This window comes from Puma concolor, chromosome B1, assembly GCF_028749965.1.
Source record: "Puma concolor isolate L17-30 chromosome B1, mPumCon1.1.hap2, whole genome shotgun sequence".
Classification (NCBI taxonomy): domain Eukaryota; kingdom Metazoa; phylum Chordata; class Mammalia; order Carnivora; family Felidae; genus Puma; species Puma concolor.
Genome location: NC_141670.1, coordinates 36,153,848 through 36,179,569, shown reverse-complemented (window position 1 = coordinate 36,179,569; position 25,722 = coordinate 36,153,848). Strand labels below are relative to the sequence as shown.

Sequence of the window (25,722 nt, the reverse complement as noted above, 5' to 3'; positions counted from 1 at the left end):
GGGGGCACCTGGGTGGCTTAGTCAGTTAAGCCTCTGGCTTTGGCTCAGGTCATGGTATCACGGTTCGTGGGTTTGAGCTCTGCATCATGCTCTGCTGTCAGTGCAGAGCCTGCTTCGGATCCTCTTTTCCCCTCTCTCTCTGCACCTCCCCTGCTCACACTCTCTCAAAATTAAATAAAAACATTAAAAAAGTAAAAGTTACATCTTATTATTAGTAATTGGAATACATTTATAAATTGAATTTTATAGTTAATTATAAAAATGAGTGAGAACAAAGAAGCTCTGATGAATAAAAATTTTTGAGATTTGTATATGACAGTTGCCCTTTTTTGTTGCATTTGGCTGCATAGTATCAGGAAAATCCTGATTCATACAGATAAGTAGTTACAAAATTGTGGTGGTTTAAAAATGCACACAAATCCATTCTCATTCCTCCCATCGAGTGGCAGTGTCCATGCCCCCTCTTCTTGAATCAGGGCTTAAGTGACTTGCACATTTAAAACTATTCACCCTCCAATAGCCTTCCACCCTCATTTAAACTGACAGGAGGAAAGGCTTTATTCAAAGGTCTTCTCCCCAGTGAGCTAATCTGTCAGACTTTAACTACAGTTGACCCTTGAACAGCATGCAGGTTAGGGGTGCTGACTCCTCCGTGCAGTCGAAGATCCACATACAACTTCTTACTGCCCCCAAATCTAACTGCTAATAGCCTGTTGACCAGAAGGCTTACTAACATAAAACAGTTAATGAACACATGTTTTGTATGTTATATGCACTATATACTGTATCCTTAGAGTAAAGTAAGCTAGAGAAAAGAAAATATTAAGAAAATCACAAGGGAGAGGAGTACTTGGCTGTCTTGGTCAAAAGAGCATGCAACTCTTGATCTTGGGATTGTGAGTTTTAGCCCCACATTGGGTGCAGAGATTACAAACACATACACACACACACACACACACACACACACACACACACACACACACCAAAAAAATAAGGGCACCTGGGTGGTTCAGTCAGTTAAGTGTCCGACTTCGGCTTAGGTCATGATCTCACGGTTCCTGAGTTGGAGCCCCACATTGGGTTCTGTGCTGACAGCTCAGAGCCTGGAGCCTGCTTTGGATACTGTGTCTCCCTCTCTCTCTCTTCCTTTCCCCCACGTGTGCTCTCTCTCTCTCAAAAATAATAAACATTAAAACAAAAAACAAAAACACATAAAAAACCTTTTAAAATTTTTTTAAAAAGAAAAAATCTTAAGGATGAGAAATTACAGATAGAGTGTTGCACTGTATCTAAAAAAATGCATGTATAAGCAGACCTGTACGGTTCAAACCCATGTTATTCAAGGGTCAACTGTACATCAGTGGGCTCCAACACTTTTGGCATATAACACATGTTTCCGCTAACATTTATTAGAAGTTCTAAGACAAAATTTTTAAAGTGAAGCCAAATGAAAGGTTATGAATTCCTGATGCACTTTCACTATATCCCAGAGTTTCTTGGGGAAAGCTGATTTAATCCATTCAGCTGCTTCCCTTACCTATGAGGAAGCTGGCCCAGAAAAACACAGTGCAGGACTGGACTCAGGTCTCCACCTCTCCAGGTGGCCTCTCTGTACACAACAGGCTTGTTTCTTCCCTTTGTTCTTACACATTCTGGCCTGAAAGCTTCCTCTTCTTTCCCATAGGGCTCCTCACAGGGGCCCATTTGCAGATGGACTATTTTAAAAGGTCTCTTTTTCCCAAGCAGTTGTCAGAGAACTGAGATCCAAATGCCAGCTCTGGATGGGCTGGGCAGAACCCTGCCCCCCCCCCCCCCCCCCCCCTCGTGACTTAGCCTGGACTCCAGGCTCCACTCCAGGGTACACAGCCATCTCTGGACAGGTCGTTGTCTCCTGGGCCTCAGCCTGACTGGTAAATGGAGCCCAAAAGGCAGGGCTAGTGCGGTGAAGCCCCAAGACCCCCTCCCCCCAGCTCTAGGTCCTACAGCTTTGTGATAGAGGCTACCCCTCACCCTCTCATCAGATGTCAGTGGTCAGCAGAAATACATTTTGAACAGATATCAGCCCTCTTCTCAGAAAGATCCTTCCATTTCTGAGGGTTGGAGGTGGAGGTGGTAGGGAAAATGGGCTTTAAACTGTCAAGAGTTGCTGCTCCAGACGTTCCAGGAAACCCTGCTCTTGTTGAGGGTTCTGCCTGTGTAATTCTTGGGCTCACCTTTCCCTGGTAGGGGGCGCCTCAACATGGGAGACCCATCTTCTGTTTCTTTCCTTGGTGCTGCTAGAAGGGCAACCGGGCCAGTTGTCGCTTCCTCTGCAGAACCTCTGCACCAGTGGTGTATACACTTAAAGGAACAAGCAACAAGGGAAATTAATTTTAATAATCTAGTCCGTTTAACCCAATATATCTAATATATTACGATTTCAACAGGTAATCAACATCAAACATCATCAGAGAGCTATTTTACATTTTCTTTGTGTACTAAGTCTTCAGAATCCGAGGTGTACTTGACCTTCGGCACATCTCAATCAGGCCTAGCGCGTTTGTTTCAGGGCTCCACAGCCTCATGCGGCCAGTGGCTACTGTGTTGGGCAGAGGGCGGGGGTAGGGGCATCTAGAGACTTACAGGATCCACAGACGTTCTCAAGCCTGTCTTCCTCGGGAGGAAGAAACCTCCCGGTCCCACTCGCCCTTCTCGCTGCCATCTGGCTCCCCAGGGAGCCCTGGCAGCACTTGAAGGCGCCCCTCCGCTGCGACGCCGGGCTTCAGCGTCCCCCCTGGCTCTCCACGGGCGAAATACGTCGGCGCCGGGCCGGGCCGGGCCAGGCCGGGCCGGGGCTGGGGCGGTGGGCAGCGGTTGCCCCGGCGGGCCGAGGCGGGGCGGGCCAGGCAGGGCCCCGCCTCCTCGCCGCGCCTCCCGGGCCGCGCTCCGCCTGTGAGCTCCGCCGCCGCTGCCGCTGCCGCCGCCGCCGCCCGCCGCCGCCCGGGAGCCGAGCCGAGCCGGGCCGGGCCGCCAACATGCTGAGCCGGCTCGGAGCGCTGCTGCAGGAGGCCGTGGGGGCGGTGAGGCGGGGGAGGCCGGGGCGCGCGGGGCCTAGGCCGGAAGGGCGGGCGCGGGACCGGGGGAGGATCCGGCGGGCGGGCGGGCGGAGGAAGCGGGCCCGCCTCGGGGAAGGGACCCCCACCCAGGCCGCGGCGCCCTTTCCCCGGCCTCCTCTCTCCCCCGTCGCCCCCCCACCCCCCGAACAGCACTCCTGCTTCGCGTGGCTTCTTTCCCGATCGCACCGACTTCCAGCCCCTCTCCGTATCGCCCCAGCCCCTAACCCTTCTCCCCAAATGGCTTCCTGTCTCTTTTTCCTGCTCCCCGTTCCCAGTTCGCTCCCAGTTCCCCAACTCTTCTGTGCCAGAGGGCTCCCTTGTCACCCAAGAGTTTCTTCCCCAAAGTCCCCTCCCCAGGCTGTTCGCCCTCCTCCTCGGCCCACGCTCCTCCCTTCCTGGTCACCTGGGCTTGAAAAATAGACGTCCCTTGCCCTCCTTCTGAGCCTCCAGACAACCCCAGGACCTTAGTCAGGCGCGTGTCTCTCAGCCTCCACTTGAGAAGTCCCGCCCCAGATGGCCCAAGCCCTGACCGTGTATACACAACCCAGAGGTGGGTGGGTGCCTGGCCCAGGAAACAGCAGGGCCCAGGGGCTGTATACAGAATGTTATCTCCCACCACACTAGCCGCACCACACCAGCGGAGCCAGGTTGACCTTGAGTCAGGAGAGGCCAGCCTGGTGGGGCCTTGGGGCAGCCATGTGAGGAAGAGTTTGTGTTTTTGCCATTTTCTGTTGGGAGTTGAAGGCTGGTCACAGGCGGGTTCACTTCATTCAGTGAGATAAAAGTGCAGTGTGGATAGGGTAGGCCAGAGGCCTTCTGTTTAAAGCAACCCTGCCAAGAATCTGTCTGTAGAGTTAACAGTTCTTTTGTCTCAAAGTAGAAGTCCTCCTCTAATTGATCGGTTTAGTATATTGTATCAGAGTTGCTCTGGAGAAACAGACTTGTGTTTCACCTCCTTTTTCCTCAACGCACCCCCCCGAAACAGAGCTTATTGTACATGGGAACAGGCTCAGCCTTAATGAGATTTGTGAAGAAAGTGAAAAGCTTCTCCTCCTGCCTCTCCTCCTGTCCCCAGCCCTGCCCTTCCTGATGTCCAGGTGCTTCCAGGGCAGCCCCCCTTGGGAGGGGTTCTAAAATGATCTCTTCTTCCGCTCCTCCTTGTCTCCTATCAAGACACATCATCTTAGAAAGTGATGTGACAAACTACTTCATACCTGTCAGGGAAAGCTCCATGGGCAGCGTGGGTAGGTGGGCCAGAGAGAGCCTTAGTTTTGAGAAGTGAATTTCTAATGCTTCCAATGAGGGAATTTCTGCATCAGTGGCTGGAGGGGGTACTGGTGGTCAAGGGAGATATTTTTAGGCAAGTGATCTTCTGCTCCTGAGTATACAATATATAGACAATTCTGGAGAAGTTTGGCTGACCCAGTATAGCTGTCAGGAGAGATAGGAGCCCCTCTTTTGCTCTCTACCCCCCAGATCAGGGCATAGCCCTTCCCCTGGCTGGGTCACCAGGTTAGGACCCCAGCAAGTTGCTTGACTCCTTGTTATAAGGAGGGAGAGTGCTCCTTCCTGCCCTCTTCTGACAAAACAGAATGGCAATCCTTATGGTTCTTTTAAAAAACATCTTTGGGGCGCCTGGGTGGCGCAGTCGGTTAAGCGTCCGACTTCAGCCAGGTCACGATCTCGCGGTCCATGAGTTCGAGCCCCGCGTCAGGCTCTGGGCTGATGGCTCGGAGCCTGGAGCCTGTTTCCGATTCTGTGTCTCCCTCTCTCTCTGCCCCTCCCCCGTTCATGCTCTGTCTCTCTCTGTCCCAAAAATAAATAAAAAACGTTGAAAAAAAAATTAAAAAAAAAATAAAAATAAAAAACATCTTTGTTATCATTAACGAAGATAGTAAAGATCATCATGTGGTATAGTTCCTTTGGAGTTATGATAACTAATAGTAGATTCCCTTGCTTTCTTCCAACAGTCTGTTTTGTGACAGTCCGTTACAGTTTGCTAACAGTCTGTGTTCTCTGGGTTCTCCTCTTACCCAATTGTTCTTTTCTAATGTAAGTCCAGCTCAAGGTTTTAGGAGACTATCAATGAATTTTGAGACTAGATGAGAGCCCATCACAGAAAAGTGAGATAATTATAGTGCTGGTCAAGGAGCAGGGGGCTTTCCAAGAGACAAGAAACTATGGAAAGGAGGTGTTAAGGAGTTTGCTGAGCTATTTAGTACATATGAATGAGTAGTCACTATGTGCAGAGCCCTTTAGGAGCAGGCAGAGGTAGAAAACACAGAACCCGAGCCCTCAGGGAGCTCACAGTCTGGTAGAAGAGGTGAGCACTAATCCAGCAATAATAGTATCACACAGGACGTGGTAAGATGCAGTCAATTCATGTGGAAAGTGTGTTTGGAATGACTTACTGGAGGTGCCACTCCAGTAAGAGTCATGCCCCCCACAGCTAACTTTGAAAGAAGACAAGGTTGTCTGGGAGTGTTTCAGGGCCTCTGATTCAGTGTTACTGCTTCTTTCTCCTGTCATAATGGCCTTCCAACCATTCTTCCTGCCTTCATCGCCTACACAAAACTGCCAGATGACCCTGCCTGGAACACTGCTCAGAAGATGTCGTTGACTGCCCCCCACTGCCTGCAAAAAACAATCCTGACTTGGTGGCTTGATGTACAGGGACACATACACTCATCAACCCATCCTTGTCCCAGACACTCTGTGCAGAGTTCCTTCTGCAGGAAATGTCTTTCCTTCATCTCGAACTGTTGAACTCGGACCCTGTTCTTCAAGTTTTAGTTCAAGGGTAACCTCAGTAAAGCCTTCTCTGTTCTAGTGCTCTTTTCCCAGAGATCATGTTCCATCTCTCCTGTGTCCTCATGCAACTTCCTGTAGCTGAGTTATTCAGGGTGGTTTTATATTCTCTTCTCCCTGGCACTGGGTCTTCAACATCCTTATATTGCTTATAGTGTCTAGCATAGCGTCTTGTACACAGTGGGCACTCAAAAGATACTGAATAAATAAGGAGTAGACTGTCAGTTCTATGATGTAGTAAAGTGTGAGGTTAGAGAAAGATGTGTCCAAGAACTCTGGCAAGGCCTTTCTGGAGCTGGTGGCCCTTAGCCAGACCTCACTGGTGACTGTTAGGATCTAGGCAAGCGTAGGGGGATGCAGGGCTTCCGGGGTAAAGGAGTGGCCTGAGCAGAGATGGAGAGGTAGAAATGAGCATCTGTGGTAAGGGATTATTTGTGCATTTTTCTCCTGTAGTCATTTACTCCGCAAGAAAAGGGAACAAATGCTCTTTTTTGGAGTTTTCAGAGAAAGTAGTTATCAGTTCAAAGCTACTCTCAGTGTAGAGATGGAGAGATCACTTCTGGAAAAGGGAGAGGTTTGGGGCTTGCTCACAATGGGAATAGAATTCCCTGGGGCTTCAGGCCGTGCACCCCTAACTCCTCCAGCAGTTCTCAGCCTTGAATAAAAGATGCAAGCATGTTGTAAGTAAGGCGCTTTATTAATATTATGCTAACATTACCCATCTGGTTGAACGAAGCCTTTCAGTGGCCTTAAACACAGATTTTTGCAGACTCTCAGATTGAGAGGGACCTAAAAGCTTTGTCTCTGCCATGTTTTCCACGTGTATCATTTTTATTTTGTTATTTTGGGGACGCTTCACTGTTTTCCTCTATGTCTTTCTATTGTAGTGTAACTGTCTTGAGAGGATCTGTTTCTGTGTCTGTTTCCCCCACCAACATTCTTAGCTCTTCCAGGACAGGGACTGTGGAATCATGACATGTAGCAGGAGTACAGCATTTCCAGGACAGAGGGGGTCCAGGAGAGGTGCCAAGAGATTGTCCTGGGGAAAATGTGTTATTGTTCCCTTTGAGAACCTGGATCACAGTGCTTCCTCCAGGGCCTAGCACTGACCCAACACTTGGTAAATGGTGGAACATCTGTTCTGATGGGTGATGGTGGCAGCGGAGCCCGTGATCACCCGTGGTGGCTACTTAGGCTGTGTGTCTCTGCTCTCTCCACAGCGGGAGCCCAGCATTGACCTGCTGGAGGCCTTCGTGGAGCACTGGAAGGGCATCACGCACTACTACATTGAAAGCACAGGTGGGGCCTGCTTCCCCTTGGACGGGGGACTCCTGCAGGGAGTGGGGAGGAAGGTGTAGGCAGGGTCACCACGCAAGGCAGAGATGCAGGTGTCCTGGATAAGGTGACAACTGCTGCCGAGGAGTTCAGACTGGGGGCTGGCCCCACCCTGACCTTTTGGGAGAGGAGCCGAGTGAAGTAGGAGTGGGGACTAGGAAGTTGGGCATCTCACTGGCCTGACACTGCAAGGCAGAGGTTGAGCCCCACTTGCCCCTAGCTTCCAGCTCTGCAGACGTCCAGGCCTGTAGTCCCCAGGTACCTGTTCCTCTTTTCCCTGAGCTGACTTAGAGGGCATTTCCCTTATAGAAATCTAGGGTAGGAGGAGAACTGAAGTCCAGGCATGTAACGTGCCTGTGTCCTTCTCCCCTAGCTGAGAGCCAGAGCCTCAGGTAATCTGGGCCCATCAGGATGGCTTTCTGAGGGGCGGAATCTGATTGGCTGCTCTGTAGTCAATATGTTGGTATTGGCAGATACACACTGGTGGCCAGGTAACCCTGTCCTGCATCCCTGGCTTTCTACCTCCTGGTTCAGACTAGGGTTTGATTCCAGTCTACATCTTTCCTAAAGACTTTATTTCCAGCCTGAGCCAGCCCAAGAAATTAAAAAGCAGTCTTTGGACACTCTGAGGGACCCCTAAAGGTCCTTTTAAATCACGTTTCTGAATCTTGGTACTGTTGACATTGGACTTAATCATTCTTTGTTGTGGGGGGCGAGCTTTTGGGGGTGCGTGTTTAGCAGCAGCTCTGGCCTCTACCCACTGGACACCAGTAGCACCTCCTACCCATTGTGATAACCATAAATGTCTCCAAAAATTGCCAAATGTTCCTGGGGGCAAAATTGCCCCCAGTTGAGAACAATTGCTTTAAACTGAAGATCTTTGGGGGCACCTGGGTGGCTTAGTCGGTTGAGTGTCTGACTCGTGATTTCGGATCATGTCATGATCTCATGGTTCCTGAGATTGAGCCCCACATTGGGCTCTGTGCTGACAGCGCAGAGCCTGCTTGGGATTCTCTCTTCCTCCCCCTCCCCCCCCCCACTCACTCTCACTCTCTCTCTTGCTCTCTCTCCCTCTCTTTCTCTCTGCCCCTCCCCTGCTCTCTCTCTCAAAAAAATAAACATGAAAAAAAAAAAGAATCAGAGGAGCATCTGTGTGGCTCAGTCATTTGCACATCTGACTTCGGCTCAGGTCGTGATCTTGCAGTTTGTGGGTTCAAGCCCCACATCAGGCTTGCTGCTGTCAGCCTGTCAGCACAGAGCCAGCATCAGATCCTCTGTCCCCGTCTCTGCCCCTCCCCTGCTTACGCTCTCCCCCAAAATAAATAAATATTTTTAAAAGGAATCAGAAATGTCATTAGATATTAAAAAAATTAAACTGAAGACCCTTTTTTATTGAGATATAATTGATGTAACATATCATATAACTCAGATATACAACATACTGATTCAATGTATGGATATGTTGTGAAATTATCATCACAATAAGTCTAGTTAATATCCATCACCCTGTATAGTTACCAATTTTTTTTTCTTGTGATGAGAACTTTTAAGATCTACTCTTAGCAGTTTTCAAATTTACAGTACATTAACTATAGTCACCATGCTGTACTTAACATTCCCAGGACTTACTTATTTTTTAACTGGAAGTCTGTACCTTTTATTTATTTTTTTTTTATTTTTTTTTTTAACGTTTTATTTATTTTTGAGACAGAGAGAGACAGAGCATGAACGGGGGAGGGGCAGAGAGACGGGGAGACACAGAATGGAAGCAGGCTCCAGGCTCTGAGCCATCAGCCCAGAGCCTGACGCGGGGCTCGAACTCACGGACCGCGAGATCGTGACCTGAGCTGAAGTCGGACGCTCAACTGACTGAGCCACCAGGTGCCTCAAGTCTGTACCTTTTAGACTGAACATCTCTTGACAGAGAGCCCCAATCTATCAGGACAGTGGGAAAAGATCCAGAACTGACTCAGGTCCACCTGAGGTTTCATCTGACCCCATCCATTCATTTCCTGAACAGTACCTAGACCAGAGGTGCAGATGTGGGGGAGGTGAGCCAAGTTACTCAAAAGCCAATGCTTTTGAGAAAAGCTAGGGGGTGCTCCAAGGCCAGTCCCAAAGCATCAAAACTAGTTTTACAAGAACACTCCGTCTGAGACTCTGACTACAAAAGCCCCAGCTTCTCCACCAAGACCTTCGCACAGTGAAACTGCTTTGCCTCCGAACCTGTGGTTGTGCATGGACTTTTTTCTGCCTTGTAAAAAATGGAGTACTGTCTCCTGTGAGTGTAAAGAGGACAGGAGGTTACCTCTCAGGAAGCTGCTAGAAGACAGCTTCTACATTATGTGACAGAGACCCCTAAGCCCATGGCTTGTCACTTTGGCCCAGAGCTGGCCTGCAGCCTGGGTAGTGTACCCTTCTGTATGTCCCAGAGTTTGGAGAAAAAATGATGCCACTTTTTTGTAATTTTTTTAATGTTTATTTTATTTATTTTGAGAGAGAGAGAGAGAATGAGCAAGTGAGCAGGGGAGGGGCAGAGAGAGGATCCCAAGCAGGCTCCACACTGTCAGCGCAGAGCCCGACGTGGGGCTTGAACCTATGAACTGTGAGATCATGACCTGAGCCAAAACCAAAGTCAGACCCTTAAGCAACTGAGCCACCCAGGTGTCCCTAAAAGATCTTTTGTCTTGTTAAATATAGAGGCACCAAGTGCTAACTTCCATTTCCTTTGGTCTTTGAAGCAAACTGTTAACCTGGCCTTACTCCAGGTTTACCCTCCGCCCCCCCCCAGTGTTTCTGGGGGACTGTGGGCTTGACCCCCTCAACACAGAGTGCCCCTCTTCCCCCCCCCACCTTTGTTTCCTGAATCTCTATTAGATGAAAACACCCCCGCCAAGAAAACAGATATTCCCTGGCGGCTGAGGCAGATGTTGGACATCCTGGTCTACGAGGAGAGGCAGCAGACAGCAGCTGGCGAGGCAGGGCCCTGTCTGGAATACCTGCTGCAGCACAAAATCCTGGAGACACTGTGCACGCTGGGCAAGGCTGAGGTGGGCAGGACCCTGGGGTGCCCCTGGAACCTTCCACCCAAACTGGAGCCCCTGTGTTCTAGGCTCTTCCACCTGTCCTCCCGTCACCTAGGTTGAGGAAATGCTCCCATTACTGTCAGCATTCATTCAGTGAAGATGTACTAAGAACCAGCCATGTGCCAGGCAGGGTCCTAGGTGCTGGGGACACAGCAGTGATTAAAACAGACAAAAATTCTAGTCAGAGAGTGGTGGATAATAAGAGGAGCCTGCATGCAGTATATTCAACAATGACAAAGTCATGGAGAAAAATAAAGCGGGACGGGGAATTGGCAGTGCAGGGGAGGCCAGTTTCATACAGGCGGACTTCGTTTTATTGCACTGCACTTGACTGTGCTTCACAACTACTGCATGTTTTACAAGTTGAAGGATTATGGCAGTGCTGCGTTGAGAAAGTCTATTGGCGCCATTTTTCCAACAGCATTTGTTCATTTCGTGTCTCTGTGTCACATTTTGGTAATTCTTATAATATTTGAAACTTCGTTATTATATCTGTTATGGCGATCTGGGATCAGTGATCTTTGATGTTGGTATTATAATTGGGGGCACCACAGACAGTGCCCATGTAAGACTGCTCCACCTACCAGCCACTCCCCATCTCTCTCCCTTCCCTTGGGGCTCCCTATTCCCTGAAACACAACAATGTTGAAATTCGGCCAATTAATAACCCTATAATGGCCTCTGCGTATTCAAGTGAAAGTAAGAGTTGCATGTTTCTAAATCAAAAGTTAGAAATGATTAAGCTTAGTGAAGAAGGCACGTTGAAAGCTGAGATAGACCAAAAGCTGGGCCTCTCGCACCGAGCAGTTAGCCAGGTTGTGAATGGGAAGGAAAAGTTCTTGAAGGAAATTAAAAGTGCTTTCCGGTGAACACACGAATGATAAGAAAGCGAAGCAGCCCTGTTGCTGTTACTGAGAAAATGTGGGTGGTCTGCATAGAAGATCAAAGCAGCCACAACATTCTGTTAATCCAAAGCCTAATCCAGCACGCCCTGACTCTCTTCAATTCTGTGAAGGCTGAGAAGGTGAGGAAGCTGCAGGAGAAAAGTCTGAGGCTGGCAGAGGTTGGTTGATGAGGTCTGAGGACAGAAGCTGTCTCCGTGACATCAAGGTGCAAGGCGAAGCAGCAGGAGCTGATGTGGAAGCTGCCGCAGGTTCTCCAGAAGATCCGGCTCAGATAATTCATGAGGACGGCGACACTGAACAACAGGTTTACAACGTAGTGAAGCAGCCTCTGTTGGAAGAAGATGCCACCTAGAACTTTCACAGCTACAGAAGCAAAGTCAATGCCTGGCTTCAAAGCTTCAAAGGACAGGCAGCTGGTGACTTCAAGTGAAGCCAGTGCTCATTTACTATTCTGGAAGGCCGAGGGCCCATAAGGATGATGCTAAATCCATCCACTCTGCCTGTGCTCTGTACATGGAACAACAAAGCCTGAATGACTACACTTCTGCTCACTGAGTGTTTTAAGTCCACTGCTCGCTGACAGTGCACGGGTCACCCATGAGCGCTGATGGAGATGGACGACGAGGTGAACGTGGTCTTTGTGCTTGCTCACACAGCATCCATTCTGCAGCCCATGGGTCAAGGAGTCATTTCAACTTTCAAGTCTTATTATTTAAGAAATGCATGTTGTAAGGCTATGGCTGCCGCAGACAGGGATTCCTCTGATGGATCTGGGCAAAGTAAATTGAAACCTTCTGGGAAGGAGTCACCATTCTAGGTGCCATTAAGATCATTCGTGACTCACGGGAAGAGGTCAAAATAGCAACATGAACAGAAGTTTGGAAGAATTCGATCGCAGCCCCCATGGAGGACCGTGAGGGCTTCTGGACTGTGGTGGCGGAGGTGTCTGTGAGTGTGTGTCGGGGGGAACGGTGAGAGAGCCGGGACTGGAAGAGGAGCCTGGATATAGCACTGAATTGCCACCGTCTCGTGAGCAGACTTGAACGGATGAGGAGTTACTCCTTCTGGATGAGCAAAGACTATGGTTTCTTGAGGTGGGAGCTACTCCTGGTGGAGATGCTGTGAAGATGCTTGAAATGACAACAGAGGGGTCAGAACATGACATAAACTCAATCGATAGAGCAGCGGCAGGGTTTGAGAGGCTTGACTCCAATTTTGAAAGAAGTTTTGTTGTGAGTAAAGTGCTATGAAACAGCATCGCGGGCTGCAGGGAAATCGGAAGACTCGATCAACACGGCAAATTTCATTGTATTATTTTCAGGAATTGCCGCAGCCACCCCGACCTTCAGCAACCACCGCCCTGATCAGTCGGCAGCCACCGACATAGGGACAAGACCCTCCACCGGCAAAAAGATTATGACTCGCTGGAAGTGTGGATTATGGTTAGCATTTTTTAGCAATAAAGTATTTTTAAGTTAAGATCATGTACATTGCTTTTTAGATATAAGACAATTTCACACTTGATAGACTATAGTATAGTGTAGACACAGCTTTTATGTTCACCAGGAAACCAAAAAATTAATTTGACTTGCTTTATCGTGATATTCACCTATTGCAGTACTCACTTGATTGTAGTGCTCTGGAAGCAAACCTGTAGTATCTCCAGGAAGTGAAGGAAGGAGGCTTGCAGAAAAGGCGCCCTCTGAGCAGTGACAGAAGGGAGGATTGTGCTATGGCCCATGGGGGAGGAGCACTCCAGGTGATGGTCATGGCTTCATCTGCTGATGGGCACTCTGTTCCTTGACCCCCAGTACCCCCCAGGCATGCGACAGCAGGTGTTCCAGTTCTTCAGCAAGGTTCTGGCCCAGGTGCAGCACCCCCTCCTGCATTACCTCAACGTCCACAGGCCTGTGCAGGTGAGGGACCAAGAAACTAAGGGGTGTCTGAGGGTCAAGCCCTTCTCCTCCCTGCTACCCCATTCCCTTCTGTTTCTATCTTGCCTCCCTTCTAGAAGCTTCTCCGACTTGGTGGGACAGTTCCTGGATCCCAAACAGAAAAGGAGGAGGTGCAGTTCACCACCGTTCTCTGCTCCAAGATCCAACAGGATCCAGCCCTGCTCACCTACATCCTGGAAGTGAGCACCTCTGTGGGGAACAGAAGCGGGCGGGCCCAGACCCCAGGGCAGACCCCTGTGGCCCTTCTGAGGAAGTAGAGGATGGAGCAGGTACTCAGGCACCTAGGCGGCTTCCTCTCTAGCTCCACGCCGAGGCCCTGCCAGCCAGTGTGCAGCCTGTATTCCCAAGGGGGCATCATGGGGAATGGTCTGTACCATGAGCTGGCCTCATGCAACCTTCTTTGCAGGGTAAAAAGATTGTCAGTAGGAAGAAGTCATCCAAAGAACCCATCACCCTGCCTAGAGAGGCAGCCAGCATCCAAGACAAGGACCACCCCCACAGCAAGTCTCCTGACCTGAGTCCCTGTAAGGCCCAGGCCTTGACCGCCCAGCTGCCTGCTGAGACGGAGGAGCCAGATGGAGGAGTTGGGGAAAGCAACCTGATCACCTCTCTGATCGGGTTGTGCAAGAGCAAGGTGCTAGCTGCACACAGAGTGGGCAGGGGTGGGGAGGGTGAACTGCTGGGAGGGGATCTGGGGGCTCAGATGTATGTCCCTGAAGTTGTACCCCTACCCCTAGAAAGGTCGGGTGGCTCTGAAGGCCCAGGAGAACCTGCTGCTCCTGGTAAGTGTGGCTTCACAAGCAGCTGCCACCTACCTGGTGCACAGCAGCCCTTGCTGCCCTGCCATCGTCGAACACCTCTGCCAGCTGTACCAGTCCATGCCCACCTTCCTGGACCCCGCAGACATTGCCGCTTTAGAGGGCATCAGCTGGAGGTAGGCACTTGGCCAGGGAAAGCAGGGCTACATCTTCAGTGGCTAGCAGCCCTCCCTGTCCTCTGGTAGCCACTCCTCTGATTTCCCAGGAGGGATGGGGACCCCTGCTGGCCACCCTCTTCCTGAGGGTATAGCCCAACCCAGCCCATCCCAGCTTTCCCTTGAGGAAAACACCACTTTTGCTTCTGTACCTGATCTCCCAGCAACAGTGGTTGCAGGGAGAAGGGGCCCAGATTCCAGAAGGTACCTGAGGCAGGCCTCCCAGCTCCTTTCTTGCTTCCCCCTTCAGGTTGCCCAGTGCCCCGTCTGATGAGGCTTCCTTCCCTGGCAAGGAGGCCTTGGCTGCCTTTTTGGGCTGGTTTGATTACTGCGACCATCTCATCACAGAGGCACACGTGGTGAGCAGGGGTGGACATCAACAGGGCTCTCTGTGGGGGTGCCCCGCGGTTCACCCCACTCTCTTCACTGCATCCACCTTGAGGAACAAGTAGGTCTCTCAGGAACTAGGGCCCCAGGTCTGCCTGTTATGTTAGACACTGTGCAAGGACACAGTTATTTCTCAGTGGAAAGCACTCGTGGGGTAAAATGTGTTTAATACATGCTCTTTGGCACCCAGGTGGTTGCAGACGCCTTGGCAAAGGCTGTAGCTGAGAAATTATTCATGGAGATTCTGCAGCCCCACCTCCTGCATGTGTAAGTTTATGTCCAGTCCCCTTGGGCATGGCCATGGTCTGGATCCAGCTGCCCCTCCCCACCAAACCTTTTCCTGTCCCTAAGGCCAGGGACCTCCTTGGCCAGAGTCACATGGGTCTGTGGGCTCCATGGTTAATGTTTGCCAGGTTTGGCCCCCTGACACACGTGGCTCAGAGCCACATGGGCTGACAAAGTCCTCCCGCTCCTGGACTCTAGGACCTCAGGAGGGCTAGGGAGCGAGAAATATAAGCCAAGATGTAAGGAAACCAGGAAGGGGTTCTGTCAGCACCACATTCATTCTCTCCTAGCTGCCTCTTTGGTCTTACGTCCCCTGTCTGGCTTTCAGACCCCAGGCCTGGCTCAGTGCTCTTTCCCTGTAGTTTTTTTTTTTTCAAGTTTATTTATTTATTTCTTTTGAAAGAGAGGGAGTACGAGCGAGCAGGAGAGGGACGGGGGGGGGGGAGAGAGAATCCCAAGCAGGCTCTGCACTGACAGTTGTCCAGTTGTCCAGACGCTAACTGACTAAGCCACCAGGTGCCCCTGTCTCCCTGTAGTTCTGAGCAGAGTGTGCTGACCTCCACCGCCTTGCTCACGGCCATGCTGCGCCAGCTCCGCTCCCCTGCGCTGCTGCGAGAGGCTGTGGCTTTCCTCCTGGGTGCAGACCCGCAGCCCGCAGCCCCCGAAGATGGCCCCCGCACTCTGTGCGCTCACCTCATCGGGCACTGCGATCACCTCTCTGATGAGGTGAGGTGGGGCAGGAGGGGGCTTATCCTACTGCCTCCCATCAACCCAAGGGATTTCCTGCATGCTTCTTCCCACTGTCGTTAGCTTACCTTGAGGCATTGGAACTCCTACCTGCGCCCCCAACAGTGACATGGTCATGGCGGCCAGACTGCTTTTGTCACATAGTTTTCTGTGATCGCATACTTGCCATGTGACTTGATATTTTCCAGACGTATTTCATATTCATTTGGCTTGTTTGAGGCTTACATCCACTCTGAGCTAGGTGAGGCCGATATTCCATTTTGCAAACATGGAAACTGAGACACAGAAAAGCCAGTTGGCTTACCCGATAGCACACATCAAATTAGTAACAGAACCAGCACCAGGCAGACTCCTGGCTCCTAGACCAGCACCCACCCACTCCCCCCAAACCCTGCTGTCTGATCTTTCTTATCCGAGTGAGCAATTCCTAGGTACGCCTGCTGACCCTTTCTTACCCAGATCAGCATCACCACGCTGCGGCTGTTTGAGGAGCTGCTCCAGAAGCCACACGAGCAGGTCCTCCGCAGCCTGGTCCTCTGCAACCTCGAGGGCCGCCATTATGTGGCCCGAGGCTCACCTGAGCCCGAGAGCTACGAGGACACCCTGTAAGTGAAACCTTGTTCCTCTGGGAAGCCTCAGGCTGCCCAGGACCCATTACGGCCCTCAGTACCCCCACACTTATTCATTTATTCCTTGGTACCACTCGTCTGCCCTGGCCACAGAGATCTGGAGGAAGACCCCTACTTCACGGACGGCTTCCTCAACTCCAGCTTTCAACCCTCTGCAAAGCCTCCCCCAGCCCCTGCCACCAACTCAGATGGCAAAACAGCAGTGACCGAGATCGTCAACAGGTAGGGAGCTGGTCAGGAAATCTAAGTCACTTGAGGTTTGTTTGTTCTATCTTTGGCCATAGCCCCGATGGGGGGCAGCCCAGGAGGGAGTGTTCCCTCAGGGCTGGAGAGGGGGAAGGGAAAGACAGAGCAGCCCAGCCGGAGCCCCTCCACACCTAGGGTCCTGTCTCTCAGTTTCCTCTGCCTGGTTCCCGAGGAAGCCAAGACCTCAGCTTTCCTAGAGGAGACTGGATATGACACGTACGTCCACGATGCTTATGGACTGGTAAGTGTTGAAGCTTCTGCCAACATCCACTTCTCATCCCTCAAAGCCGTGGTATTGATAAATTCCACCTTCTCCCTCTGTGATCTCTCTCTCTTCCCTGCTCCGGCCAAGAACCTCGAGTGTATCCTTCCCACATGGCTTCCTCTGCCTGTGGGTGCCTCCTGACCACTGGGCTCACCTCCTCAACTCTCACTTCTGTTTCAGTTCCAGGAGTGCAGCTCCCGAGTCTCCCCTTGGGGCTGGCCCCTCGGTCCCACACCCCTGGACCCCCATGAGCCTGAACGGCCTTTCTTTGAGGGTCACTTCCTCCGAATGCTGTTTGACCGCATGTCCCGGATTTTGGAACAGGTAGTCAACAGGACTGGGCCCTGGCTACAAGGTTACAAGGTGAGGGCCCACAGGAAAACTCGAGGCAGTTTGCCTCTGGAGTCCTTCAGGAGAGTGGCCTGGCCCTGGGGGTCGAGCCCTCTTTGGTTCTTCAGCTCCACACTCTCCTTCCCCCAACCCCTCCCCTCTCCATTCTCCAGGCAGGAAGCCCCATCTTGCCTCTGCTCCACACGCCCTAACATGTTCTGGCCCTCAGCCCCAGGGAATCCATGACACACACACATCACGTGAGACTCCCACCCCCGCACACGTTCACACTGGCCAGGCGCCTGGCTGGGGGAGTGCAAAAATGCTCACCGCCCCCTGCCAACCCTCAGCTTGTCCACTGTGTTCCCTACAGCCATACAGCCTGAACCTGCAAGTGACCTCAGTCCTGTCCCGGCTTGCCCTCTTCCCCCACCCCCTTATCCATGAGTATCTCCTGGATCCCTACATCAACCTGGCCCCTGGGTGCAGGAGTCTGTTCTCTGTGCTTGTCAGGGTAAGGATGCCGGAGCCAAAGGGCGTGTGTCGCTGGTGGTGCAGGAAGGGAGGGCAATGGGACGGGGGTGGGGGGGCTACAGGAGTGGGAACCCTGGCCAGCGCCAGGGGAAGGCACAGGCACACGGCCCCTCCCCTGCCACGGTACTGCAGAGCCAGGGGACCCTGCATGAGTGTCACCACTGCCCCCCTCAGTCCTGTCTCATTCCTGCTCTAGGTGATCGGGGACTTGATGCAGAGAATTCAGAGAGTACCTCAGTTCCCAGGCAAACTGCTCCTGGTACGCAAGCAGCTGATGGGTCAGGTCCCCGGGGAGCAGTAAGTAACCGAGGGAAGCGGTGCCCAAGGATGGACCCTGGGGTGGGAGGGCAGAGTGATCAAGGGAAGTGGGAGGAGCACAGGCCAGGGGGCAAAGAGTTGCCGAACTCCCATCTTCCCTCAGAGGTGTCTGCCATTGGGATGTACCTCATGGACACTGGGTTGTCATCCTGGGTACGCTCCTGCTGCCTCCCAGCTATGACCCCCATGCTGTCTCCCTCAGGCTGGACCACCAGACTCTCCTCCAGGGCGTGGTGGTTCTTGAGGAATTCTGCAAGGAGCTGGCTGCCATCGCTTTTGTCAAGTTCCCCCCGCACAGTCCTCACCTGCACCTGTCCCCGCCCCAGGAAGGGCACGTCTGAGCCAAGAGCAGGACCAGATGGGGGACTCCTGTCCTCACCTCTGCCCAAGAGCTGCCTCCCACCTGGCATGGCTGCCACCTCCCGCCTCCCAGGGTGGGAGCTTGGTTCCACCTCTACATCCCAGGTGCCTCTGCCTCTGAGGAGGCCTGGGCTTCCACTCCCAGGTTAACTCAAGAAGACCGTGGCCTGTCGGTCATACCAGACTGGGTTCAGGGAGTGGGTCTCCAAGGTACCAGAGGCCAAGGAGCAAAAGAGATGGCCTCCCAGACAGCATGGTGTCCTTGGGGCTTTCTCAGGAGAGCTGGGTAATTGCCAGCTGAGCACCCAGACCCAAACCCTCATGTGTTCCGTGCGTGTCACCTGTCTCTACGGACGATTTGTGGCCAGGGCCAAAACCTGTGGCTCAATTCCAGGGGCACAGGGGGAGTGAGTGATGGCTCTCAGGCTGGTCAGAACTGTAGGCCAGAGAGATGGGGGCGTGGGAGCCCTGTCTCTGTCTTGCTAGGTACCACAGATGCTGCTGAGACTTGACATTTTTTCTCCTGCCTTCTTGACTTAACCTGTGGTGAAAGGGCAGTGGATGGCAGAGAAGCCCATTCTCCCTTCCCGGCCCTTTTGGAGGCTGTTGCAAAATTCCCAACCACCTCATGGCAAATGCCCAAAGCATGCTCCGCGCCCAGGCGGGGGCAGCTGCTAATGAGAGCCTTGGTGCAACTGCAGCCAGGGCAGGAGAGGGCTTGGGAAGTGGGGGGCTGGGTGCCAGGCCCTGGCTCCAGCTGGTTTCTCTCTGGCGCCTCTGAACCCGTCTCGGCAGGTCCTCAACACCTGGGCAGAGGGGATCAGAGACCCGGGGAGGCCAGGCCTGGCCCTCCACATCTCACCCAGCCCACAGAGTTCTTGACGGAATACTCTTCCAGGGGAGCAAGGGAGCCAAGGGGAGAGATGAGGCCAGGATGCCCACCTGACCCCAAGCCCCCAAGGCCTAGCGGGGAGGTGCTGGGGCACAGGCAGCCAGTTGTAGTGTTGTTCTCCCTGCATGCCCTTCACAGCTGGGGCTGCCACCCCACCCGGCCCGAATCTGTCTCAACCTGCAGGAACACACAGGCGGCGCCAGGCATTACCTCACAGCAGGACTGCAGTGGCTGGCTTCGCTCCTGGGCAAGGAGGAGCAGGCCAGAGCCCCTTTCGCTTCCTTTTCCTGCCTATGCCGCTTCTAGAAGCCGGCCGCAGGTTGCCAGGAGGTGACATGAAAGAGGAGGAACTCAGTGACCTCTCCCTCTCCTGCATTCCTCCAAGCTGGGGAGGACTTAACTGCCGCTCTGAAGGACACCGTACATGTGCGTGCATGCGTGTGTGCGCACGTGGGTGTTGGCGTGGGACGGGAGCAGAGCTCATGGGGCAAATTGGGTCTGAACTCTTCAAGTCAGAAAACATTTGAGCATCCGGGAGTCACAGATCCTCCCCTCCTCCATCCCCCTCAGCATTCGCACTGCGTCCCCCCAGACAACACAGCAATCAATGGTTTGGTTGCGTGGGCACAGCTGCCCCGATCTCCACTGTTCGTGTCCTCCTGCGCAGGCCTCCACTGCTCATTCAGGCCCATCTTCCTCCCTGAGAATGACAAATTCCTTTTCCAGCACTAGAGCGGAGGGGGGCAGTGTGCTGGGGGGCGGGTGGTAAATAGAGACAGGCTCTGGCAGCGCAAATCTGATGTTCCTCTGCGCCTGCCAGGAACCAGGCTCTCTCTTGGCCAAGCCACACTATTTCTGCCCAGCTTACCTACAGCCGAGAGCCAGCTAGCCTTGGAGACTCCGGGAAAGAATGGGCCATCTGAAGCATCTGTATGCAAGTCTCATTTTGAGGTTTGTATGTTGGGAATTGTATGAATGCTTTAGAGGACTTCATATTTTAAAAACTTGGTCCCTAAATGTATGCGTGTGGGGGTGCGCTCAGGAGGGGTAGCTGAGAGAACTCCAGGAGAGAGCAAGTTGGAAACTTGGAGAGGGCTGCTGAGTGGCTCTCACCTCAGTGCATGTCAGAATCACTTGATTTGCTTTTTACAATACCAGTGAAAGCTGTCTCTGGGGGGCGGCCCAGCATTGTTACTAAAGCTCTCCAGGTGATTCTAATGGGCACCCAGGGTTGAAAACTACTATAGGCTAAAGTGGGAGCAAAGTTTGCCCTTCGACATGGATATAGACTGGTGGGTCCCTCAGACCCTGAGAGAAGTGAACCAGAGTGAAAGGGTTTGGTTCCATCATGTGGGAGATGTTTGTCCTCAGAGGGGACAAAAGGATTCCTACCACAGCCTAATGCTAGAAAAGATGGCAGGGGGAGGGGATGGGAAGGGGGCCTTGGAGGTTATCCTGGGTCTTCAGTGTCAGAATGGAGTTACCTCAGAAGGGAAGCCTCATCAAGTGTTTCCTTGCTCAGAACCAGAAATCTGTATTACATCCATTGAGTAGCACACGATATATTTTCTTTGTTCACTTCCTGTGGGTTTTTTCCTTAAATTTTAGTAAAGTTCTTTTAAAAAAAAAATTTTTTTTTTTTTTTAAATCAAGATTCTTCTGAACTGAAGGGAAATGAATAAAAGGTTTTGGTCTGGCTTGGTCTGGAGTTGAATGGCAGAGGCAGGAGCCTAGAGGTAGGCAGAGTGATGCAGGGAGGGGACAGGGAAGCCCAAAGAGATGAAACTGCTGAGAGGCAGGGCCAGCTTTCACAACTCCTTGCCCCCCTTGGAGTTTCTGGTGTTCTCACAGCTCAAACCTTGGAGGGGATGTGGACACCTCGCACCATGGCAGACAAGAGAAAGAGAATCCCACTGGGCCACAGACGCTACAGTGGGTGGCAGGAAGTCGGCCTGCCCCAGTCCTACAAGTGGGGGACACGGGCCTGCTGTCTGGGAAGACGTGGGGGGCGGTGGTGGGACAAGGGGAGGAGCTTCTTTTTTGATGTGCTCCCCTCTTCCTGTTCACTCCCTCTCCACAGAGACATTTAGGCAGGAAAGCAAAGTAAGTACCACGTATTTACTCAGCAAGGGGCCCACTCCCTTGGAATGACCTCCCTCAGCACCCAGTCCATGTTCTCAGCGCCTGAGAATCAGATGTAGGCCTTTCCTGAGGCAAGCATGGAAAATGACAAGTAGGTTCATGATGACGAGTAGCCATCTCACGTTCAGAAGGTTCTCACATCCATCCCCTTAGGGAGGAGGGCCCTCATCGGTACCCATGGGGCAATTAGGTCCTTGAGCTCTGGAATCCTTGTTGGGTTAAAGGCACTGTCCTTTCAGTGCGATGTAGGGACCAGCTCCATGGAGAAGGAAATTCCCCTGACAACCAGGGGACCAGACAACCTGCCTGCTCCCAACACCACCAGATCCCTGACTGCCAACCTCCTGCTTCCCCCAGAGGAAAGCAAAGCCACGGTGGGGGGAGCACCGTCACCCAGCTCCTTGCACAGAGATGGCACCTTCCTATCTGTTGACTGGGACGACAGAGGATTCCCGAAGCCTCTGTAAGAGTTGGCTTTGTAGGTCTTCCTCCATCACCTTCCACCAAAAAAAGTTCTCACCCCGAACCTTTGGGGGCTCCCTCTGCATACCTGGGTTCCGAAAAGCCACAGTCACCAGCACATTCAAGCAGATGCCATCTGCATGGTCTTTGCCCAGGTGCTGCAGTCCAAGCAACCCCTTGGTCTCTACTGCCAAGTGGTGAAGGGTCAGACACTCCTGTAGCAGCCGCAGGATGGCCATCTTGATGCCACCCCTCTGCTCCATGGGAGTGAAGCCACAGGCAGTGATGGGCAAGTGAGGCATCCCCACTGTGCCCACCAGCACCCACACTGTCTGGACGCTGGTAAAGGTGGCCACAAGCCGCTGGCAGACCAGACTGCAGGGAAGCTCCTGGGGCAGAATAAGAGGGTGCCTGGCTTGCTGGCGGTACTGGGCAGCTAACTCCACCAGGTGCAGAATGTCCTGGGCTCGCAGCGGAGTGGGCAGGGAGGTCCGAGGGTACCAGCCAGCCTGCAGGGACTCTGCATCTGCCTCCTTGGGAGTCTTGAGAATTCCACCTGCAGGGATGTCGAGGATGGGGTGGAGGAAAGGGTCTCTGTTGAGAGAAATGCTGGGCCTGGCGGAGTAAATGGCCACCCAGGCATTTTAGCCCTGACCCAGGGTCATGGGGCTGTGGGGGCTGGGGGTCAAATCTTCAGGCTGGAATCTGGAGATGCCAGGCTTGTACCAGACAGAATAAGGGGCTCATCTCACCAGAGGACAAGTTGGGGGAAAGGTGTCAACTGCCCCCTGCCAAACACTGCCACCAGGTGGGCCATACCTGTGGCTTGAGCGAGGAACACAAAGCGGATCCAGGAGGGGCCCCGCTCCTCCAAAGACAGCAACGTCAGAGGCTCACAGTGCAGCCCAGCCTCTTCCTTCACCTCCCGCTGCAGTGCCTCAACGATGGTCTCCCCAGGCTCCATTCTCCCCGCGGGTAGGTACCAGGACCCACGGCACTCTTTCTTGGCCTCCTGGATCAGTAGCACCTCATCCTGAGGGGAGAGAGAGGATCCTCACCCCCACCACAGCTGGGCTGGGAACCTTCCCTTGCCCTGGGGTTAGATCCTAGCTCAGAGTCACCCAACACCCCCTTACTGGTGGATACCTCAAATTGTTGACTGGTCCTTGTGTGCTTGGGGGCTGCAGCTGTCTCGCTGTGCAATGTATCCCTCTTTGCTTTCAGACTTCCATTTCAGAAAGGGGCTAAGATTCCTGGGAGCTGTTTCAGGGGCTGGGGATTAGGCCCCACAGTGAGGCTTGCCATGTATCCTGCGCTGACTCCTGTCTGTAGATGCATTGTAGACATCCCCCCTCCCCTCATGGAGGGGCCTCACACTGGGGCCTAGGCTTTGAAACACACTCCCAGGCCCCACCCCATAAACTCCTACCTACAGCCCTGGCCCCTTCTAGCTGTTGTTGCAGCAACTTGTACAGGGATCAGCACAAAAGAACATCACACGGTGGGGCAGAAAGTCTGAGTATAAGTGCAGGTTGTGCCATTACTGTCCATGGGACCCAGAGGTCTCTGAAGCACTGGACAGATCTGAGCCCACTCCGAGGCGGGCACTATGCTAGATTCTGGGGAAAGAAGGCAGCCCTCCTCTCAAGACAGTGAGGCCTAGCGAGAGGAAATAAACAGGCTCCTGGGCCTCAGATCCCTCTTCTGAGGGTACAGTCTCGGGGCTGGGCCGCACAAAACTCAGATGTAAGTGTGAGTGTCAGTGCTTTGCAAAACTGGGAAGCACCACGCACTAAGAAGCGGTGGCTCTTGTCGGTAGGTCCTCTGTCCCCACCGGGGCTGGCTGCGTGCTCCAGAGGGCCTGGCGCTGGGCCCGGCGGGCGGACGCTCACCTGCTCGTTGAGGAACACGGCCAGCACCACGTAGCAGACGTTCTTCCGCAGCCGCACCGGCGCCGGCGGCTCCTCGGCCGGTTCCGAGTCACAGCTGTGCACACTCAGCCCCTGGCCCCCCAACACCGCCGCCAGCGCCCCGGCCAGACCCTCCGAGGCCATCGGGTCCCCTGGGAGGCAGCGGACGGGCCCCCGCAGGTGGGTCGCACCGGGTGGGGTGGGACGCGGTTGAGATCCCAGTCAGTCGCCCTCGCCCCCTCCCCCTGCCGACTCGGACCAGGCGCGCTCGAGAACGCGGAAGCGCCCGGCGAGCCCTGTCCGCTGATAGGCTACGCGTCACCGCGGGCTGCCCGGATTGGCTGGCTCGCGTCAGAGACTGAGGGGGCGGGGCCAGTCCGTAAGGGGTCTAGGAGCCAGGTCTGAGTGGTGCGCGCAGCGCCCTGACCTCTGCCTCTCAGTTACCTCCCGCCCCCCCCCCCGCCCCGCCCCGCCCCGGCCTCTCTCCGGCATTTCTAGCTGCCAGCTTCGCTAATTCCTCCAGCAAGCACTTGTCTGGGCGAGTTCGGACGGTGACGTCATCGTGCCTGCAGGCTGCAGAGGAGCGCCACAGTGGCCAGCGACGATGACGTCACAGCAAGCCGATGACATCACTGAGGCCCGGCGCTGTGGCTTGGACCTATACTGTGCAGCTGTGGTTATACACCTACCATGGTATTGCCCAAATTGATCACTTCCCAAATAACCTTCTTTCTTCACTAAAAATGTACCTCATGTCACTGTCACAGGAGGAAGAGTAGCTCCTGCCTTGGAGGAGATTCTGACCTTAGGAAGGTGGACATAAACATATAATAAAAAGTCATCTGAGGGTTATAAGCCAAGTGCTAAATGATTGGCTTGGTCAAGAGGTGTGACAGGTGCTCAGAGGAAGGAGGAAGCAGGGCTGAGATGGTCAAGGTGTGGCTGGAGATGGGAGGAGGGGACTGGGGATAGAAAGAAGGTCTGGAATCAGCCAGTCCAGCCTTCATCGATGTCCTGGCGGCCTGCCCACTGCATTTCCCACACAGTTTTAGGGCCCTCTCCACTGCAGACTGAAAGCCCTGTGGAGGGTAGGGACCAGGTCCTGCTCCTTCATCTTTGTCCCCCCCCCCCCCCGCCCCCCCCACACACCCAGCTCACACAGCCTGGTGGCCTGGCACAATGAGAGCAGGGTGTGGGTTGTTTTGGCGAGTTCTTACTTCTCTCCCAGACTGACCTTTCCTCCTCAGAGCTTCCCTTAACCTACTCTCAGGACAGTAGGACAGGGCCAACTGGAGTGAAACTGTGAAGCCAGCCAACTTTGGGCTTCTTGTCCTCAGTTGGGTCTCCCCTTTCCCTGCCTGCTGGCTTTGTGCACTTTCCTTTTGGGAGCTTGGTGGAGCAAAGCATTGGACTTGGAAGCAGATGTCTGGCCACTGCTCACTGGCTGGCTATGTGCCCCTGGATAAATTGTGGGCCTCAGTTTCCTCATCTGAACAGTAGATTCATAGTAGCTCTTCTTTCACAGAGTTGTTGGGAAGGTGAGATGTCATGGGAGGAGCTCTATAGACTGTCCAGTGTGGGTCACCATGACCAGGCAGCATCAGGGTGGGTCCTCCTGGCCACAGCTCTTGTTGCTGCCACACAAAGGCCCACTGTCATGAAATATGCCTACCCTCAGGAATTCCAGTCACACCAGATTGGCCTCGTTAGGCCTTTCTCTCCCAGGGAACTGACTGCAGGTTCCCTGGAGACAGGGCCCTGCATGTGAAGGTGGGATGTCCCTGCCAGGCCCACAGTCTTTTGAAGTACTTGGCAAACACTGCTGCCCCCAGCCCTATCCAAGACCTCTCCACTCCCAAACAACGGAACTCACGGGACTGAGTCAGGCCCCTAGGACTGAAAAGCAACTTGTCAACGTATTTGCTGTGTGTGTGTGTGTGTGTGTGTGTGTGTGTGTGTGTGTCTGAAGGTCAGTTTTCACATCTGTGAAGTGGGGACTGCATTGGTCCCAGACTCCTTTCTGCCTCCCAGGGATGATTTGAGAGAGAATGAGGTCAT

At 53.2% G+C, this 25,722-nt stretch overlaps 2 protein-coding genes and 1 long non-coding RNA gene across 9 annotated transcripts; 1 reads left to right on the top strand and 2 right to left on the bottom strand.

Annotated features, from left to right (window-relative positions):
- Window positions 1–1,216: 1,216 nt before the first annotated feature.
- LOC147581576 (uncharacterized) lies at window positions 1,217–2,977 on the bottom strand. The gene is made up of 2 exons (XR_015250047.1): window positions 2,623–2,977; window positions 1,217–2,340 (listed from the first exon to the last, which is right to left on the bottom strand). It is a non-coding gene; the product is annotated as an uncharacterized LOC147581576 (long non-coding RNA).
- Window positions 2,900–20,780, top strand: FHIP2B (FHF complex subunit HOOK interacting protein 2B). Of its 7 annotated transcripts, none has more exons than XM_086703493.1 (17): window positions 2,900–3,059; window positions 7,124–7,202; window positions 10,116–10,288; window positions 13,041–13,145; window positions 13,241–13,363; window positions 13,591–13,818; window positions 13,922–14,118; window positions 14,408–14,516; window positions 14,735–14,811; window positions 15,366–15,555; window positions 16,036–16,181; window positions 16,299–16,427; window positions 16,602–16,692; window positions 16,897–17,079; window positions 17,420–17,560; window positions 17,777–17,877; window positions 18,101–20,780. In XM_086703493.1, exons 1-17 carry the CDS (start codon window positions 3,015–3,017, stop codon window positions 18,237–18,239), a joined length of 2,256 nt encoding a protein of 751 aa, XP_086559619.1. In that variant the 5' UTR covers window positions 2,900–3,014; the 3' UTR covers window positions 18,240–20,780. The 7 variants fall into 7 exon arrangements, with proteins under 7 accessions (XP_086559619.1, XP_086559622.1, XP_086559618.1 ...); XM_086703496.1 differs by having other exon boundaries at window positions 16,587–16,692; window positions 17,777–17,839; XM_086703492.1 differs by having other exon boundaries at window positions 16,587–16,692.
- A 474-nt stretch (window positions 20,781–21,254) lies between these two features.
- NUDT18 (nudix hydrolase 18) lies at window positions 21,255–24,055 on the bottom strand. The gene is made up of 3 exons (XM_025933118.2): window positions 23,647–24,055; window positions 22,574–22,787; window positions 21,255–22,310 (listed from the first exon to the last, which is right to left on the bottom strand). The coding sequence occupies exons 1-3, from the start codon at window positions 23,806–23,808 to the stop codon at window positions 21,715–21,717; spliced, it is 972 nt and encodes a 323-aa protein (XP_025788903.1). The 5' UTR covers window positions 23,809–24,055; the 3' UTR covers window positions 21,255–21,714.
- Window positions 24,056–25,722: the final 1,667 nt, after the last annotated feature.

Excerpts from the sequence above, each read along its gene's own strand:
- FHIP2B (XM_086703492.1), top strand. The coding sequence starts at position 3,015 with ATGCTGAGCCGGCTCGGAGCGCTGCTGCAGGAGGCCGTGGGGGCG. Across the intron at positions 14,517-14,734 it reads TCATCACAGAGGCACACGTG|GTGGTTGCAGACGCCTTGGC; the intron begins GTGAGCAGGGGT and ends TTTGGCACCCAG. Across the intron at positions 17,878-18,100 it reads GGTCAGGTCCCCGGGGAGCA|GCTGGACCACCAGACTCTCC; the intron begins GTAAGTAACCGA and ends TGTCTCCCTCAG.
- NUDT18 (XM_025933118.2), bottom strand. The coding sequence starts at position 23,808 with ATGGCCTCGGAGGGTCTGGCCGGGGCGCTGGCGGCGGTGTTGGGGGGC. Across the intron at positions 22,788-23,646 it reads CCGTGTTCCTCAACGAGCAG|GATGAGGTGCTACTGATCCA; the intron begins GTGAGCGTCCGC and ends CTCTCCCCTCAG. Across the intron at positions 22,311-22,573 it reads GTTCCTCGCTCAAGCCACAG|GTGGAATTCTCAAGACTCCC; the intron begins GTATGGCCCACC and ends ACATCCCTGCAG.